The 14,348-nt window shown below is 49.2% G+C and overlaps 3 protein-coding genes across 7 annotated transcripts in view; 1 reads left to right on the top strand and 2 right to left on the bottom strand.

The window, feature by feature from the left end:
* Positions 1–7,561, top strand: part of SS18 (SS18 subunit of BAF chromatin remodeling complex) — a 212,237-nt gene extending 204,676 nt beyond the window's left edge. The window contains exon 11 of the mRNA XM_068107142.2: positions 6,560–7,561. Within this exon, the coding sequence (XP_067963243.2) occupies positions 6,560–6,583 (24 nt within the window). The 3' untranslated portion in view covers positions 6,584–7,561. The remainder of the gene's footprint in view (positions 1–6,559) is intronic.
* Positions 1–14,348, bottom strand: part of LOC137421260 (GMP reductase 1-like) — a 905,715-nt gene that overhangs the window by 423,800 nt on the left and 467,567 nt on the right. The window lies entirely within an intron of this gene.
* TWSG1 (twisted gastrulation BMP signaling modulator 1) overlaps positions 1–14,348 on the bottom strand; it is a 69,247-nt gene that overhangs the window by 27,397 nt on the left and 27,502 nt on the right. The window lies entirely within an intron of this gene.

Raw genomic sequence — 14,348 nt, 5'->3', positions numbered from 1 at the left:
CCGAACTGCACTCGAACTGCGACTGGAATGGCGCGTCCTCTCCAACTCTCCACCACCGCTCAACTCTCTGGTGCCTGCCCGCGTCCGCCAGTGCCTGCCACGAACCCAACTCAACTCCTGAAATGGCGTCCGACCGTCGCCTATATTGGTGGCCGATGACGTCACATTGCGCACTTCTCAGCCAATCAAAGCCTCCCGCGACTCCTGACATCTCCCCCGTTACGCGACCCTGCGGTCCTGGCATAACACGTGCCGGCCAGGTTTGTAGGCCTTTGGAGGTGTACACGGTGGCGGCCAATTGTGGTGGTGTTTTTGACCTGGTTTCCTGTCAATTTAATACGAAGTCCTTGTCAGGGAAAGGGGATTATTTAATGTTGCGCTAAGGACCTAACTAATGTTTATGTGGTTTGCAGTGCCATAAAGGACAAAGGTTTGATTACTAGGTGATACTCACAGGGGCGTTACCTTTAACCCCTCACTATTTAACACTCGAATCTCCAGGTAGATCCACACTCATACATCTTACCCCGACAAACGCCTAAACATCAAGAACTTATTACATGTAGAGTCCCTGTCACGACAGCCGAATACCTACCTATTCAGATCTACCTAGCTCTAGATGTTGCATTACCAAATTCATAACACAGCCCCCCCCCTGGAACCGTAGCTCCTGCAAGGTTCACCGCAGGCGCTACCATTCCAGCCTTAACACTTACTGTCACACACTTAATTAACCTATGAAATAAATCAGGAAGGGCTGTGGGAAGTGAGTCGGACTACCTACCTACACTTCCTTAACATGCTGAACCCCTTAACCATCATGCAAGTATGTACATCTTCTTCGTTGTTCCTGTGGAGGGAGGAAACAACAACACACAACACTAACTTAACCACAAAACTTAACCATCTTTCCAAAACTCAAAACTCTAACCTTTGTACATACCCCGGTCTACAGACCGCGTCCCCCGGTGGATGCCACAAGACACAACCTTACCTGCGGGGCCATCCCCAATGCATCCCCCTAAATTTTCCACGGGCCCTGTCCAGATGTTACAGGTGAGTGACACGGCTCGGTGGATTTCGCCCACATTCATGCTACACAGACCCCTTAACCACTCATTCTCATTCCATAGGTCATCAAGGCATTTCAAAAATCAATAAGGTTCTTATTTCAATACACCCCCTGCAGGACCATGGCATTGATGTCATTCACGTGTGTGTGCATTCCTCAACTAGGCAGCGGGGAGGTACCACACAAAAAGATGGTGGGGGGCACATCAGGCTGTGGTGCCCGCAGTCCCAAAAACAAGTCAACCGACTTACAAGTTCATTGCCCCCCCCCCTTTACCTCTTGGCCCCATGACAGCCCAACAGCCCCTTTCCGCCGTTACCTCGCCGGTGAGGGTCTCCACACACACCAGGCTCCTTTGCCTCCTGCTTTCACGCAGCAACACGGGTCACCGGGGGACTTCCTCACCCCGCGGCGCCCAACCAGACCCTCCACCGACGAGCTCCAATTTCCAGTTACCACCGGCTGCCAGGGGTAATTGCCGCAGAGGGGGGCCCGCAGGCATCGCTCCTCAGAGCTTGCTCTGTACCTGCGGACACACACACCTTCCCCACCCATGGTCCCCAAAACACACTTCCTCCCCCGCTGCCATTCAATTCTCCACACAACTCAGCACAATTCAGTACAATTCATAGATGGTGTAAAAGGTGTTACAAGGCTTGCCATGGCCTGCTACATGTGAAATCCCCCCAGTTCACATTTAAACCATCACATCTTCCCAAAAGCACATTTCCAAAAGCACAATTATCACCCCTCATTATCTCCAATAATCATCACACACTCTCCAGGTTCCACTCTCACGACCACATCAAAACACGTAACCACAATACAAAAACATACGCCACCCACAAGACACTGTGGCTCCCATTCCATCCCCTCACCGGCCATGTCATCACTCGCTCTCACCTCCCAACTCCAAATTACATGTCCCCAATTTCCCAAAGCAAATCCTGAAGCCTGGGACAGTACTCCTCAAAACACTCACCTTAAGTGCAGGTAGTTGCAGGTTGGTCAGGTTCAAGGGTGTCATCCACCCATACAATTCCCAAAATTTCACATTGGGCCTACCAAATCCTTCCAAATTTCTCTTTTGTCCCCACTACACTGGCAGGTATGTGGATCCGCATCCAACGGTGATCATCACTACACAACTACCTGTGGCCACGACAGCTCTGCACCTCTACCGTGCAAGGGTCACCGGGACAAGGTGAGCAGTCAAAACGCCAACATGGCCCATGAGTGTCCATAAGGGTGCGACCCACCATCCATCCTTCAGCCCCCCTGCGAGGAACACAGCTGCAGCAGCCCCAGCTGGCCAATGTGGTGAGCACTTGCTGCCACAACACACACTACCGCACACACAACCTCGGCCCTGGGGGGCACGGTCGCAGTGCGTGGCATCCCTACAGCCACGTCCCCTGCACCTCCCCATCATCCCCCAGTCCGACTACAGAACTGCAGCCCCCCAGTGCTCACCCACACTTGACCACACCAAGGTCCAGTCAACAGCCATGCTCCACCAGGAGACCCACCCAGAAGACATGGTCCACACACCTCGGACACGCACAGCACCACGTTGACCCTCAGGCTACACAACTACATCCCCATCATCCCGCGTCCCAAATATCAGCACAGTTGCCCCCGCAACCAGTTGAAAGCTGTGTCTTGCTACCCTATTAATTTCATCACAGCCTCCAACACTTTGGTCTACACACCTGGATCAATAATGGCGTCACTGGACAGTGTCCACCATGGCATTTCAAAATCCACCCTTAAATTTCCATCTAACCCACAGATTACCCATGCCAACCATTTGTCACATTTCACTCACCTCACCAAAGAAGGATGCTTTGCCATACACATGCCAGCCGAGCATGGCCCATATGCTCGGCGCGTTACACATCTCCCGATTCACATCCCCATGGCTCTCTTCCCAACCCGAGAGTCCATAAATCATAACGGAGCATCTGTGGAAGGTCACTCACACCATCACGTTCCACAGATGCCCCAATGGTTGTCCGGCAGGCTATCTCCATCCCTGTCCATTCGGTTTGACCCGCGTCCATCGACCAACACGGCATGGCAGGTCATCACATGCCAGTTGTCCCAAAGTCTCAGGGAGAGGGTGTCAGGTCGCATGCCCGGGTGATCACATCAGTCCCAAGTTGGCCGTCCACAGTGCCACCACCAAAGCGCGACCCACAACACCTCCCCCTAGTGGTCCTCAATATTTGCCATCCCAGGCTTGAGAAACCACCTCGGACCTCCCTGGAGGTCTTAACCCCCACCAGGGTCCGGTGACCCTGCCGGCCCGAGCCACCAGCTCGGACGGCGCCCCGACGGACAAGGGACGCCACACTCCACCAGACCCCCCGTGGGACCCAGGTCGTACCTCGACACCCAAGGCTGGACCCCACGTCCAAATCTCGCCATCACAGCCCCCCAGCTGGCCGGCATACCCAAATTTTGAAAGGGGCAACTTTTGCCCGAGGCCATCACCCATGACCTCTCCATATCCAGATCCCGCAGCCCGGGGACCAATCCAAACCATGGCTGCTCCAAATCAATTTCCCATTGTAATTTTATTTTACAAATTTTCATTCCCACTGCCATTCCGCAGCTGCAGGGAACAACCTCTACCACCGGTTGTTCTGCCCCTCCCTGCAGTTGATCCAAATTCCCTACAGGGACCAAATCTCCAGAAGCTCTATCTCCCGATCCTCCAAGATCCAAATCCAGCCCGGAGCCAACACACTCCCCCAACTGGTTGTCCAATTTTGGAGCCTCTGTTTCCAAATATCAGTGTACAGTGAGCGTCCCCTCGGTCATTCCAACTACCTCCTCGAACCAACTCACCTCTTCCCCCAGACTCCTTTGGGCCTGAACAAGCTCTACCTCCATGGGACTGTCACAGGTCTCCAGCCGCTGGATCAACTCATCCTCATCATTAGAAATCATTCCTGGCCCCGCCAGGCTTTGATCAATATCCCCAATAAATACCCGGTCCGGCTCTATCGCATGGACCCCCAAAACCTCTACCCCCTCTTGCTCCGCACCACCGCCCTGGTGCTGCACAATTCCAAATTCATCGCCCGGTTGGGGTGTTGTGACATCCACACGGTCCCGATAAACAACCAGGCCAGAATGTGGGAAACATTCCCCATTACAACTCTCACATTCCAAATTTCCTTCCCCGCTCACCTGTGGACACTCCACGTGTACCTGCAGGCATTCCACGTTTACCTGCGGGCATTCCCCATCTACCTGTACACATTCCCCATCGAACTGTGGACATTCTCCGCTCACCTGTACACTTACGGTCTCCCCATCATCCCCCATTTTATTTGCCAGCCCATGAATTTTAATACTCAATCGATCACTCATTTCCTTCATTCCTTCCCTCCATACCTTACTCATTTTATTTCCCAGCCCGTCAATTTTTCGAAGCAATTGACCCAACATCTGGTCGGTTGTCGGGGCCGTTCCTACTGCTCCCGACTCCCACGTGGGGGAGGGGGATAAGTTGGTGCTCGGGACGAGGGAGGTTCCAAGGCTCACCTCTGCATCTAATTCCCCTATTTCCGGCTCACTCCCGACGCTGACGGAGGCCTCGCTGCGTACTTCCATCTCATCAATTTCCGACATCCGCTTTCCGGAAGGTTGTTTCCCGCGCGCGTATTTATTTTAATACCAAAAACACAATTTAAATTTGACGAAGACGCGATATCGCGCTCCGTATGCCCAATTGATTATTAAATTTCTCCGCCTCGCCTATACAAATTTTGCGTTCGAACGTCGGACGCAATGTACGCCCGACCGTGTCGATGTCTCGCCGCGGACAAAAAAATTTGTCCGACGGGTTCAAATCCTACACTCCTGACACCACTTGTCGCGTAACCGTGATTAACACCACAGTTACGGATGACCGATTTGCGAGACTTTAACTCCCGAGGCGAAAACTCAATGGCGGACTCAAGTTCAACACCAACGCGCGGAAGGCCAGACGCAGCGAAGGCTCCGCAACCTTATCTATTAAAATGAAACACCCAGGAAACTGCGTTCAAATATTATGTACAAAAAGTAATATAAGGGTTTATTAGGAAAAGTAAAGCCAGTGAAAAAGCCCGCCGGTAAATCTAATAACTCTAATAAACCTAAATCGGGACGTCCCCACACGACTGACAGCAAACACAAACGAGGGAGATTAATCACGAAAATAACACGTCCCGTCGTTCAAAATATACGCGGAGATCGGGCTTATCTGTCTTTGTCGTCTTGTATTGTTGGTGTCCAGCACCGCTCCTTCCGGCCCGATCGCACACCACGAGGCCCCTCGCTCCAAGCACCACGCGTCCGACGCAGGCCAGCGGCTCCACTTGACCAGGGACAGGAAGGACTCCTTTCAACTCCACTCGACTCGACGCGGGAGTGCTGGCAGCCAAGTGCCAACGAACTGCTCAGTGCCAACTGGGTGTGCTCTCGTGTGTCTCCTGCGACTCCCTACAACCCGAACTGCACTCGAACTGCGACTGGAATGGCGCGTCCTCTCCAACTCTCCACCACCGCTCAACTCTCTGGTGCCTGCCCGCGTCCGCCAGTGCCTGCCACGAACCCAACTCAACTCCTGAAATGGCGTCCGACCGTCGCCTATATTGGTGGCCGATGACGTCACATTGCGCACTTCTCAGCCAATCAAAGCCTCCCGCGACTCCTGACATCTCCCCCGTTACGCGACCCTGCGGTCCTGGCATAACACGTGCCGGCCAGGTTTGTAGGCCTTTGGAGGTGTACACGGTGGCGGCCAATTGTGGTGGTGTTTTTGACCTGGTTTCCTGTCAATTTAATACGAAGTCCTTGTCAGGGAAAGGGGATTATTTAATGTTGCGCTAAGGACCTAACTAATGTTTATGTGGTTTGCAGTGCCATAAAGGACAAAGGTTTGATTACTAGGTGATACTCACAGGGGCGTTACCTTTAACCCCTCACTATTTAACACTCGAATCTCCAGGTAGATCCACACTCATACATCTTACCCCGACAAACGCCTAAACATCAAGAACTTATTACATGTAGAGTCCCTGTCACGACAGCCGAATACCTACCTATTCAGATCTACCTAGCTCTAGATGTTGCATTACCAAATTCATAACAATATAATAACTCTTTGTAAAGGTATTATTGTGCTCTGTAGCAATATATCATCATCATAGGGATAGGGATACAATTCATTTATATACAAATAGTCAAAATAATGATTTTTTTCAAAATATGGATATAAAGCTAAATGAAGAGTATTTTTAAAATATAATATATAAATTAAAGAATATCCTGAATGTTGTAGTCATCTTGTCTTTACAGAGATCTTTTAACTAGACAAGATGATTAAAACAATTATTAGGCTATACTCTAATAAAATTGGATAATTGATTTATTTGTTGTACATAATTATGAAATGACATTATTGTTACTAATACTACCTTTTTCTTTCAGATAAAACAATGGATGGCACAGTAAAGAAAGCATCTGTTGCAACAAGAGAGTCCACCAAGGTGTTTGGTCTTGGAAGTGCCATAACTGAACAAGATTCCCAGATCAATGGCACCAGACTTCCAACTTGTTTACAAGTACTACGTTGTTTCATGTGGCACACGGAAGATGGCAAACTTGAACGACGCTCTCGGTGGGAATCAGCAAAGCTTGTACTGCAGAAAGTGACACCATTTTATGGCAAGGCTAATATTCCTGTCATCTCTGAACGCAAGGCTATTGAGAAAATTATCAAACTTGCAGATGATAATTCCAAGCTTAGATCAATCCCTATCAACCGAAGAACAACTCCAGCAAGCATCACAAAGGTGAATCAAATGGAGATGAAATTTATGGAGACATTTCCCTTGTGGCCCAATGATGCTAGTTCTCACATCAAGAATCCTGAAGACTTAGCATTCCTGGAATCTATGAAGACAGATCGCTGTGCAACATTTGGCTGCCAAGATAAACTGTTGGCAGATAAGATGCAGCGTAAAGTGAACCGCAAGGAAAAAGAATCAGAGAGGCGAGCAAGTATGGAGCTGGAGTTCAACATAAATACTACAACCACTGTGTATATTATTAGTGACAGTGATGAAGAAGTAACTCTTGGACCTTCAACAAGCACACCAACAACCTCAAGAAGTCATCATCGTTTAGTTAGACCTGGCACATCAGTTTTCATTCCACATGACATCCTGAAGAGGCCCAGTCTTGTTTCACTGGCAACAAGGATGAAGATGACACCAACCCAACAGGCTGCTTTCACAGAAGCTCTTATTGAAGAAACAGGAGGGGATGTAGCGAAGGTGTCAACATCATATGCTACAGCAGATAAATCAAGACGCAAAATTGGACAGCATATTGCTACTACCTGTAAGGACAAATGGATACCTCTGAAGCTTGCTACGTTGCACTGGGACTCAAAGCTGCTTCCATGCTTAACTAACCAAAACACTTTTGAAGAACGCCTGGCTGTGCTTTTGGGTTCTCAAACTGATATGAAGCTGCTGGGTGTTCCATCCTACAAGCCTGGAACAGACCGTAAATCTGGAGATATAATTGCTCAGCTGACTAATAACCTACTTGAATCATGGAACTGCCAAGAGAATGTTGTCAACTTGACATTTGACACAACTGCATCTAACACCGGCCACATCAGTGCAGCTTGTGTAACAATTCAACAACGGCTTAACAAAGCTCTTCTGTGGTCAGGCTGCAGACACCACATTGGTGAAGTCATTCTTACGCACATTTTACTGATCTTAAAGTTGAAGCATCTAAGTCACCAGATATCTTCCTCTTCTCAAGGTTTCGCAAGAACTTTGAAATGTTTCCACACACATTCAATGAACCACTTTCACGATTTGATCCATCTCAACTAAATGAAGCAGCAACAAGTTTGACAAGTGACTGGCAAAATAATGTTCTCAGACTCTGTCACACTGAGCAATCTCTAAGACGTGATGATTATTTGGAATTTGTTGATCTGTGTACTGTATTCCTTGATGGTGAAGTAGCTGAACATCAAATAACCTTCAAGCGTCCTGGTGCACTGCATAAAGCCAGATGGATGGCGAAGCTCCTCTACTCAATCAAATTATGTCTCTTCGAAAAACAAATCGCTGATCTTCCAGCAGGTACAATTACCACAGAAAAACAAGTGCCAAAGATCAGAGAATTTGTCACGTTTGTCACTCTAGTATACAGCTCCTGGTGGATGACATGTACCTCTGTCACCGATGCCCCATGGAATGACCTGCAGCTCATCTCCAAACTGAAACAGTATGAAGCTGTCAATGCTGGAATCTCAAGAAGTGCCCTGAAAGCCTTCAAACGACATCTCTGGTACCTCACAGAAGAGATGGTTCCACTTGCCCTCTTCAGCTCAGTTGTTCCTCATGACCATCGCCGTGCTCTGGCAGACAGACTTCTGGAGGTTCAGCCAGATTTTCCAGTAACCAACCCACAAGGACGGTTTGGTACTGGGTTTGGAAAGCCCAGATTTCCTGATGACTTGACTGAGAAGACCACTCTGGCTGATTTTGTTGGACCAGATTCATGGTACCTATTTCATCATCTGAAGCTTGACTGGGCATTTCTAGTTACCGATGTTCAAGAATGGACTAACTCTGCAGCCTACCAGACATCATGGACTAATGTGGAAGCCTTGAATGTGGTGAATGACTCTGCAGAAAGGGGAGTTAAGCTTAGCTCTGACTTCCTTTCAGCAGCCAGAAGTGAAGACCACTACCAAAATGTGCTACAAGTTGTTGAGCACAACCGCAAGGAGACCCGAATCTTCGAAAGCGAGCAGCTCAAGACTAAACTGTCAGAAATATCCATGAAAACTACAGTATCTTTGTTTTGTTTCTATTTTCATGTTCATCCATAGTCAGATGTACTCGTATTAAGATGATAAATGCTAAGATTGTGTATATATGATTCTACTGTAATAAAAATTATATCATTCTGGTATCTATAATACATATGATTATACCAATAAAATCATGATTTTGACTATTTGTGTATAAGTGAATTATATCCCTATCCCTATGATGATTATATATTGCTACAGAGCACAATAATACCTTTCCAAAGAGCTATTGTATGTAGCAATCGGTCAATCCTTTCATTTTTATTTATGGGCCTCAAAACAGCTGCGTGTCAAATTTCTGACTGATACTACCGACTCAAAATCTAATTTGCTGAGGTGGACCCAGAAGATGATATCAAAACCTTACCAAATTTTGCATAGGAACTTTATTTTATGACTGGAACAAAATAAAATTGGGGACAGATTGTTTTCTTGACATAGGGGCGTTTGATGCACCCTAATGTACAATGTGCGCTGAGTGGGTTCATCAAAAATGTAGTGGTCTGAGAGGGTCATTTCCAGTGTGGCAGCTACATTCAAATGTAAAGTGTGCACAGAGGGAGCTGCAGATGGAGGAAATGTTGAGTTGGATCTTGGAGACGGCGTGAAGCTGGAAGGTGTGAAAACATTTTGCTACCTCGGAGACATGCTGAATGGAGAAGGTGGATCAGACTCGGCAACGGTTGCTCGAGTGAGATGTGCATGGAAGAAGTTTCGGGAACTGAGTGGCGTGCTGATGAGGAGGAGTGTCGCTGAAGCTGAAGGGAAAGGTGTATGCTGCATGTGTGAGAAGTGTTACGATTTATGGGAGCAAGACATGGGTAATGAACGTAGAGCAGCAACGAAGGCTGGAAAGGGTGGAAATGCGAATGGTTCGATGGATGTGCGGAGTATCGTTGAGAGAGAGGAAGACAAATGATGAATTGCGAAAGATGATGGGAATATTGCTTGTGATTGATGCTGTGAAGAGGAACAGGTTGAGATGGTTTGGTCATGTGTTGAGGAAGGATGAAAGTGACTGGTTGAGAAGAATGATGGAAATTAATGTAGAAGGAAGTAGAGGACGGGGAAGACCGAGAAAGACTTGGCTAAAGATGGTGGAAGAAGAAATGCGGGCAAGGGGGTTAACAAGGAGAGATGCAGAAAATAGGGCAAAATGGAGAAGATCGTCATGGGGACCGCAAGGCTAACCCCCGCTCTAGCAGGGAAAATGGCCTTAAAATGCATGTTGTTGTTGTTGTATCGTGAAAGCTAACATTATGTCAACTTGTGTTGCAGGTATCTGACGGAAGATGACTAGCCATACAGGAAAACGGGTGCTGAAGGGAGCTGTCTGGAACGGCCGAAGAGAAGGCGCGAACACACGCTTACAGACTACACCAGGTGTGTCATATGTTAAGGACCTGCAATCAAACAACTGTTGAACATTCAGCTGACAATAGCTCCAAAACTTCTTGAAGTCATGACCTGTCGACTGGACGAGCTCTCCTTGGGTTGAAACTCTTGGTTTGTCACAGAGCAGCATGGCTGTGAAGTTGAAGAGGGAATCAGGAATCATCTTCTCGGCAGCAGCAAATGAAACTTCAGTTGACTGCTCTTGTTGTCTCTCCTTCCTGCACGTCTTGATGTCTCCTCTCAGTATTTTGGCTGCACGCAGTATGATCCGCTGTGTTTACATCGATTTGGCTCTCTGCTTCCAGATGCCTCAGCTTCTCAAGGGCATCACCGAGGGGTATGGAAGATGCACAGATGAAGGCAGATCCAACGGTTTTGTTGATAGCGAGGCGCTCCCAAATTTCTGCTGTAGTTTACATTTCAGTGATATTGACCTGTAGGTGTCTGCAGTCTTTACTCCCAGCTCCCGGAGAATCACCCGGTACTTACCCCACAAGGACTTGATCAGGAAGCCACATTTCTCCTGGAACAGGGAAATCTCCAGCTGCTCCACCAGATGATTCAAAGCCACATCATAGATTCTTCTGTGCAGATCTACCAGTCGGGACTCGTGTTGCCTTGAATGCATTCATGCATGGTATGTGATATGATATGTCATTTGCGACCATGTCATGTTCTTGCCCAATCAGTCTCAGCAAAAGGTCCTCTCTACTCAGCTTCTTGGCCTTCTCGACGATCACCTGCTGGCTGCTTTCTCTCGACACCCTGGCTGTAGGTGCCTTTCCTTTCACCCACATTCTTTTTTTTTTTTTACATGTGATACATGTACTCTTACGACACGCAGGGATACGGTGTACCTATTCTAAATCCAGGGTACACACTGGGAAACCTTTAAAACATGGAAATTCAGGGGGGGGGGGGGGTGGGGGGAGGGCATAATGGCAGGGAAAATGGAAAGCTCTAGCAGCAGGCTCCTCTAGCAGGGAAAATGGCCTTAAAATACATGTTGTTGTTGTGTTGTTGATACATGTACTCTTGGCATCAAATGGTGCTGTGCGGTGCCTGCTTGGAATGATGGACGTTTTGGTTGAGGTACTGCACTCTGGCTGGGCCACCGTTGTGCAACTTGCTCCTGGATGCCTCTTATCTGCGAGTCTATAGTTATTTTCATTGATGTACAAGTTTCTGCATTTGACATGCCACTTGGGTGACTTCTCTGCCATCGTGGTGCAGCGTTCTGTAGGTCTCGTCCAGTCGACAGGTCATGGCGACGAGAAGTTTTGGAGCTGTTGTCAGCTGAATGTTCAACAGTTGTTTGATTGCAGGTCCTTGACATATGACACCCCTGGTGTAGTCTGTAAGCGTGTGTTCGCGCCTTCTCTTCGGCCGTTCCAGACAGCTCCCTTCAGCACCCGTTTTCCTGTATGACCAGTCATCTTCCGTCAGATACCTGCAACACAAGTTGACATAATGTTAGCTTTCACGATAAACATCTATAAATTATATATAAAAATCCATATACCCAGGGGACCAAATGGGTTTAACAGACATGGTGTGCTGTGAAAGGTTGAAATTTTAAAATCCGAACACTATTTAATGACGCCCAATATTATGGCTTGCAAGGGAACTGCAGTTGGTACAGGCTGTCATTGGTGGGACACAGATAAACCATAATGGCTGATCGTCGCTAAAGTCACCATATTCGCGTCCAGGGTCATATTGTTTAGAGGCTTCCTACAGATTTCCAGTAGCTTGTTGGTAAGGTTGTCCATATACATTTTGTTTATAGAGATATATATATACAGATACGTTTTTTGGCAGCCAGCCTTTTACAGCACGCAGTGTCTGTTAAACCCATTTGGCCCCCTGTGTAATAAATGCCATTCCACAAAGCTCAAAATGTCCATAGGGATTAAAATATATGGCTCCGTGTATTACAAGCAGGGGAATTAATTATGAGAGGGAGAGAGTACACGGTGGCTTGCAAGTAAGAGGGTAATTTGGAGTTAATGGGGGTAGAAAAGATTGCAGGTAAAGATGGGGAATGGCACGAGGCGTTGGTGCTCCACTTGCTTCAAGCCCTGCAAGGAAGAGTGCAACTAAACATGAACCTCAGGAAGGGGGTTCCAATTTTTCAAAAGAGAAGAGGAACCAAAGAGTGGAGGTGGGTACAAAGCCCGGGTTTAGCGAGTTTAATGAGCCTGGTGTTGGCTTAGCGGTTAGGGCGCAGGCTTGGGATCCTGGGTTCGAATCCCAGTCGATCGCTGAATTAACGCCAAGGGGGTCGACTCAGCCTGTCATCCTTCCGAGGTCGGCAAATTGAGTACCAGCTGGGCTGGGATGAATGATCACGGTGAGTACCCCGATTTAGAATGGGTACACCGTATCCCTGCACATCATAAGAGGCGACCAAGGGTTGGCGTCAGGAAGGGCATCCGACCATAAAAACATTGCCTCAAACAGGGAACCATGATTGTCATGGGGCCCGCAAGGCTAACCCCCGCTCTAGCGGGGAAAATGGCCTCAAAATGATCATTCATTCATTCATTCAATCAGGGTGTGTTCCATTACCAATAGGCTTGTAGAGCATTTGCCAAGTGGCTTAAGCATTCAAGCAAGCACTCCATTTGAAACTCAATAAGGAACGGCTGGCTTGGCAAGCGCTACCGAGTACTTTGGGAATGCAACACACCCGAGGAGGAGATAACGGGATGAATGTCCTGAAGTTGCTGGATTGGGAGTGTTAGACGGGGAGGAGAGTCGGAGAGGGGCAGGGGAGTCGGAAAAAGGGAAAGGAGTAGGGAGGAGGAGGGAACTAGTGGAAGGTTGGGGAGTCGGAGAGGGGCAGGGGAGTCGGAGAGGGGCAGGGGAGTCGGATAGGGGCAGGGGAGTCGGATAGGGGCAGGGGAGTCGGATAGGGGCAGGGGAGTCGGAAAAAGGGAGTAGGGAGGACGGGGGAAGTAGTGGAAGGTTGGGGAGTTGGATAGGGGCAGGAGAGTCGGAAAAAGGGAAGTGAGGAGGCGGGGAGTAGTGGAGGAGGGTGGGGAATCAGAGGGTCAGGGGAGTTGGAAAAAGGGAAGGAAGTATGGCAGGAGGAGGGGAGTCGTAAAGGGGGTGGGGAGTTGTAGAGGGGCAGGGGAGTCGGAAAAAGGGGGTAGGGAGGACGAGGGAAGTAGTGGAAGGTTGGGGAGTCGGATAGGGGCAGGGGAGTCGGAGAGGGGCAGGGGAGTCGGAGAGGGGCAGGGGAGTCGGAGAGGGGCAGGGGAGTCGGATAGGGGCAGGGGAGTCGGAAAAAGGGAGTAGGGAGGACGAGGGAAGTAGTGGAAGGTTGGGGAGTTGGATAGGGGCAGGGCAGTTGGAAAAAGGGAAGGGACGAGGCGGGAAGTAGTGGAGGGGAGTGGGGAGTCAGAGAGGGTCAGGGGAGTCGGAAAAAGGGAAGGAAGTAGGGCAGGAGGGGGGAGTCGTAAAGGGGGTGGGGAGTTGTAGAGGGGCAGGGGAGTCGGAGAGGGGCAGGGGAGTCAGAGAGGGGCAGGGGAGTTGGAAAAAGGGAAGGAAGTAGGGCAGGAGGAGGGGAGTCGTAAAGGGGGTGGGGAGTTGTAGAGGGGCAGGGGAGTCGGAAAAAGGGAGTAAGGAGGACGAGGGAAGTAGTGGAAGGTTGGGGAGTCGGATAGGGGCAGGGGAGTCGGAGAGGGGCAGGGGAGTCGGAGAGGGGCAGGGGAGTCGGATAGGGGCAGGGGAGTCGGAAAAAGGGAGTAGGGAGGACGAGGGAAGTAGTGGAAGGTTGGGGAGTTGGATAGGGGCAGGGCAGTTGGAAAAAGGGAAGGGACGAGGCGGGAAGTAGTGGAGGGGAGTGGGGAGTCAGAGAGGGTCAGGGGAGTCGGAAAAAGGGAAGGAAGTAGGGCAGGAGGGGGGAGTCGTAAGGGGGGTGGGGAGTTGTAGAGGGGCAGGGGAGTCGGAGAGGGGCAGGGGAGTCGGAGA

This window comes from Myxine glutinosa, chromosome 2 (genome assembly GCF_964187855.1).
Source record: "Myxine glutinosa chromosome 2, kmMyxGlut1.1, whole genome shotgun sequence".
NCBI lineage: Eukaryota > Metazoa > Chordata > Myxini > Myxiniformes > Myxinidae > Myxine > Myxine glutinosa.
The sequence above is the reverse complement of the archived record's forward strand: the minus strand, read 5'-3'. Positions and strand labels throughout refer to the sequence as shown.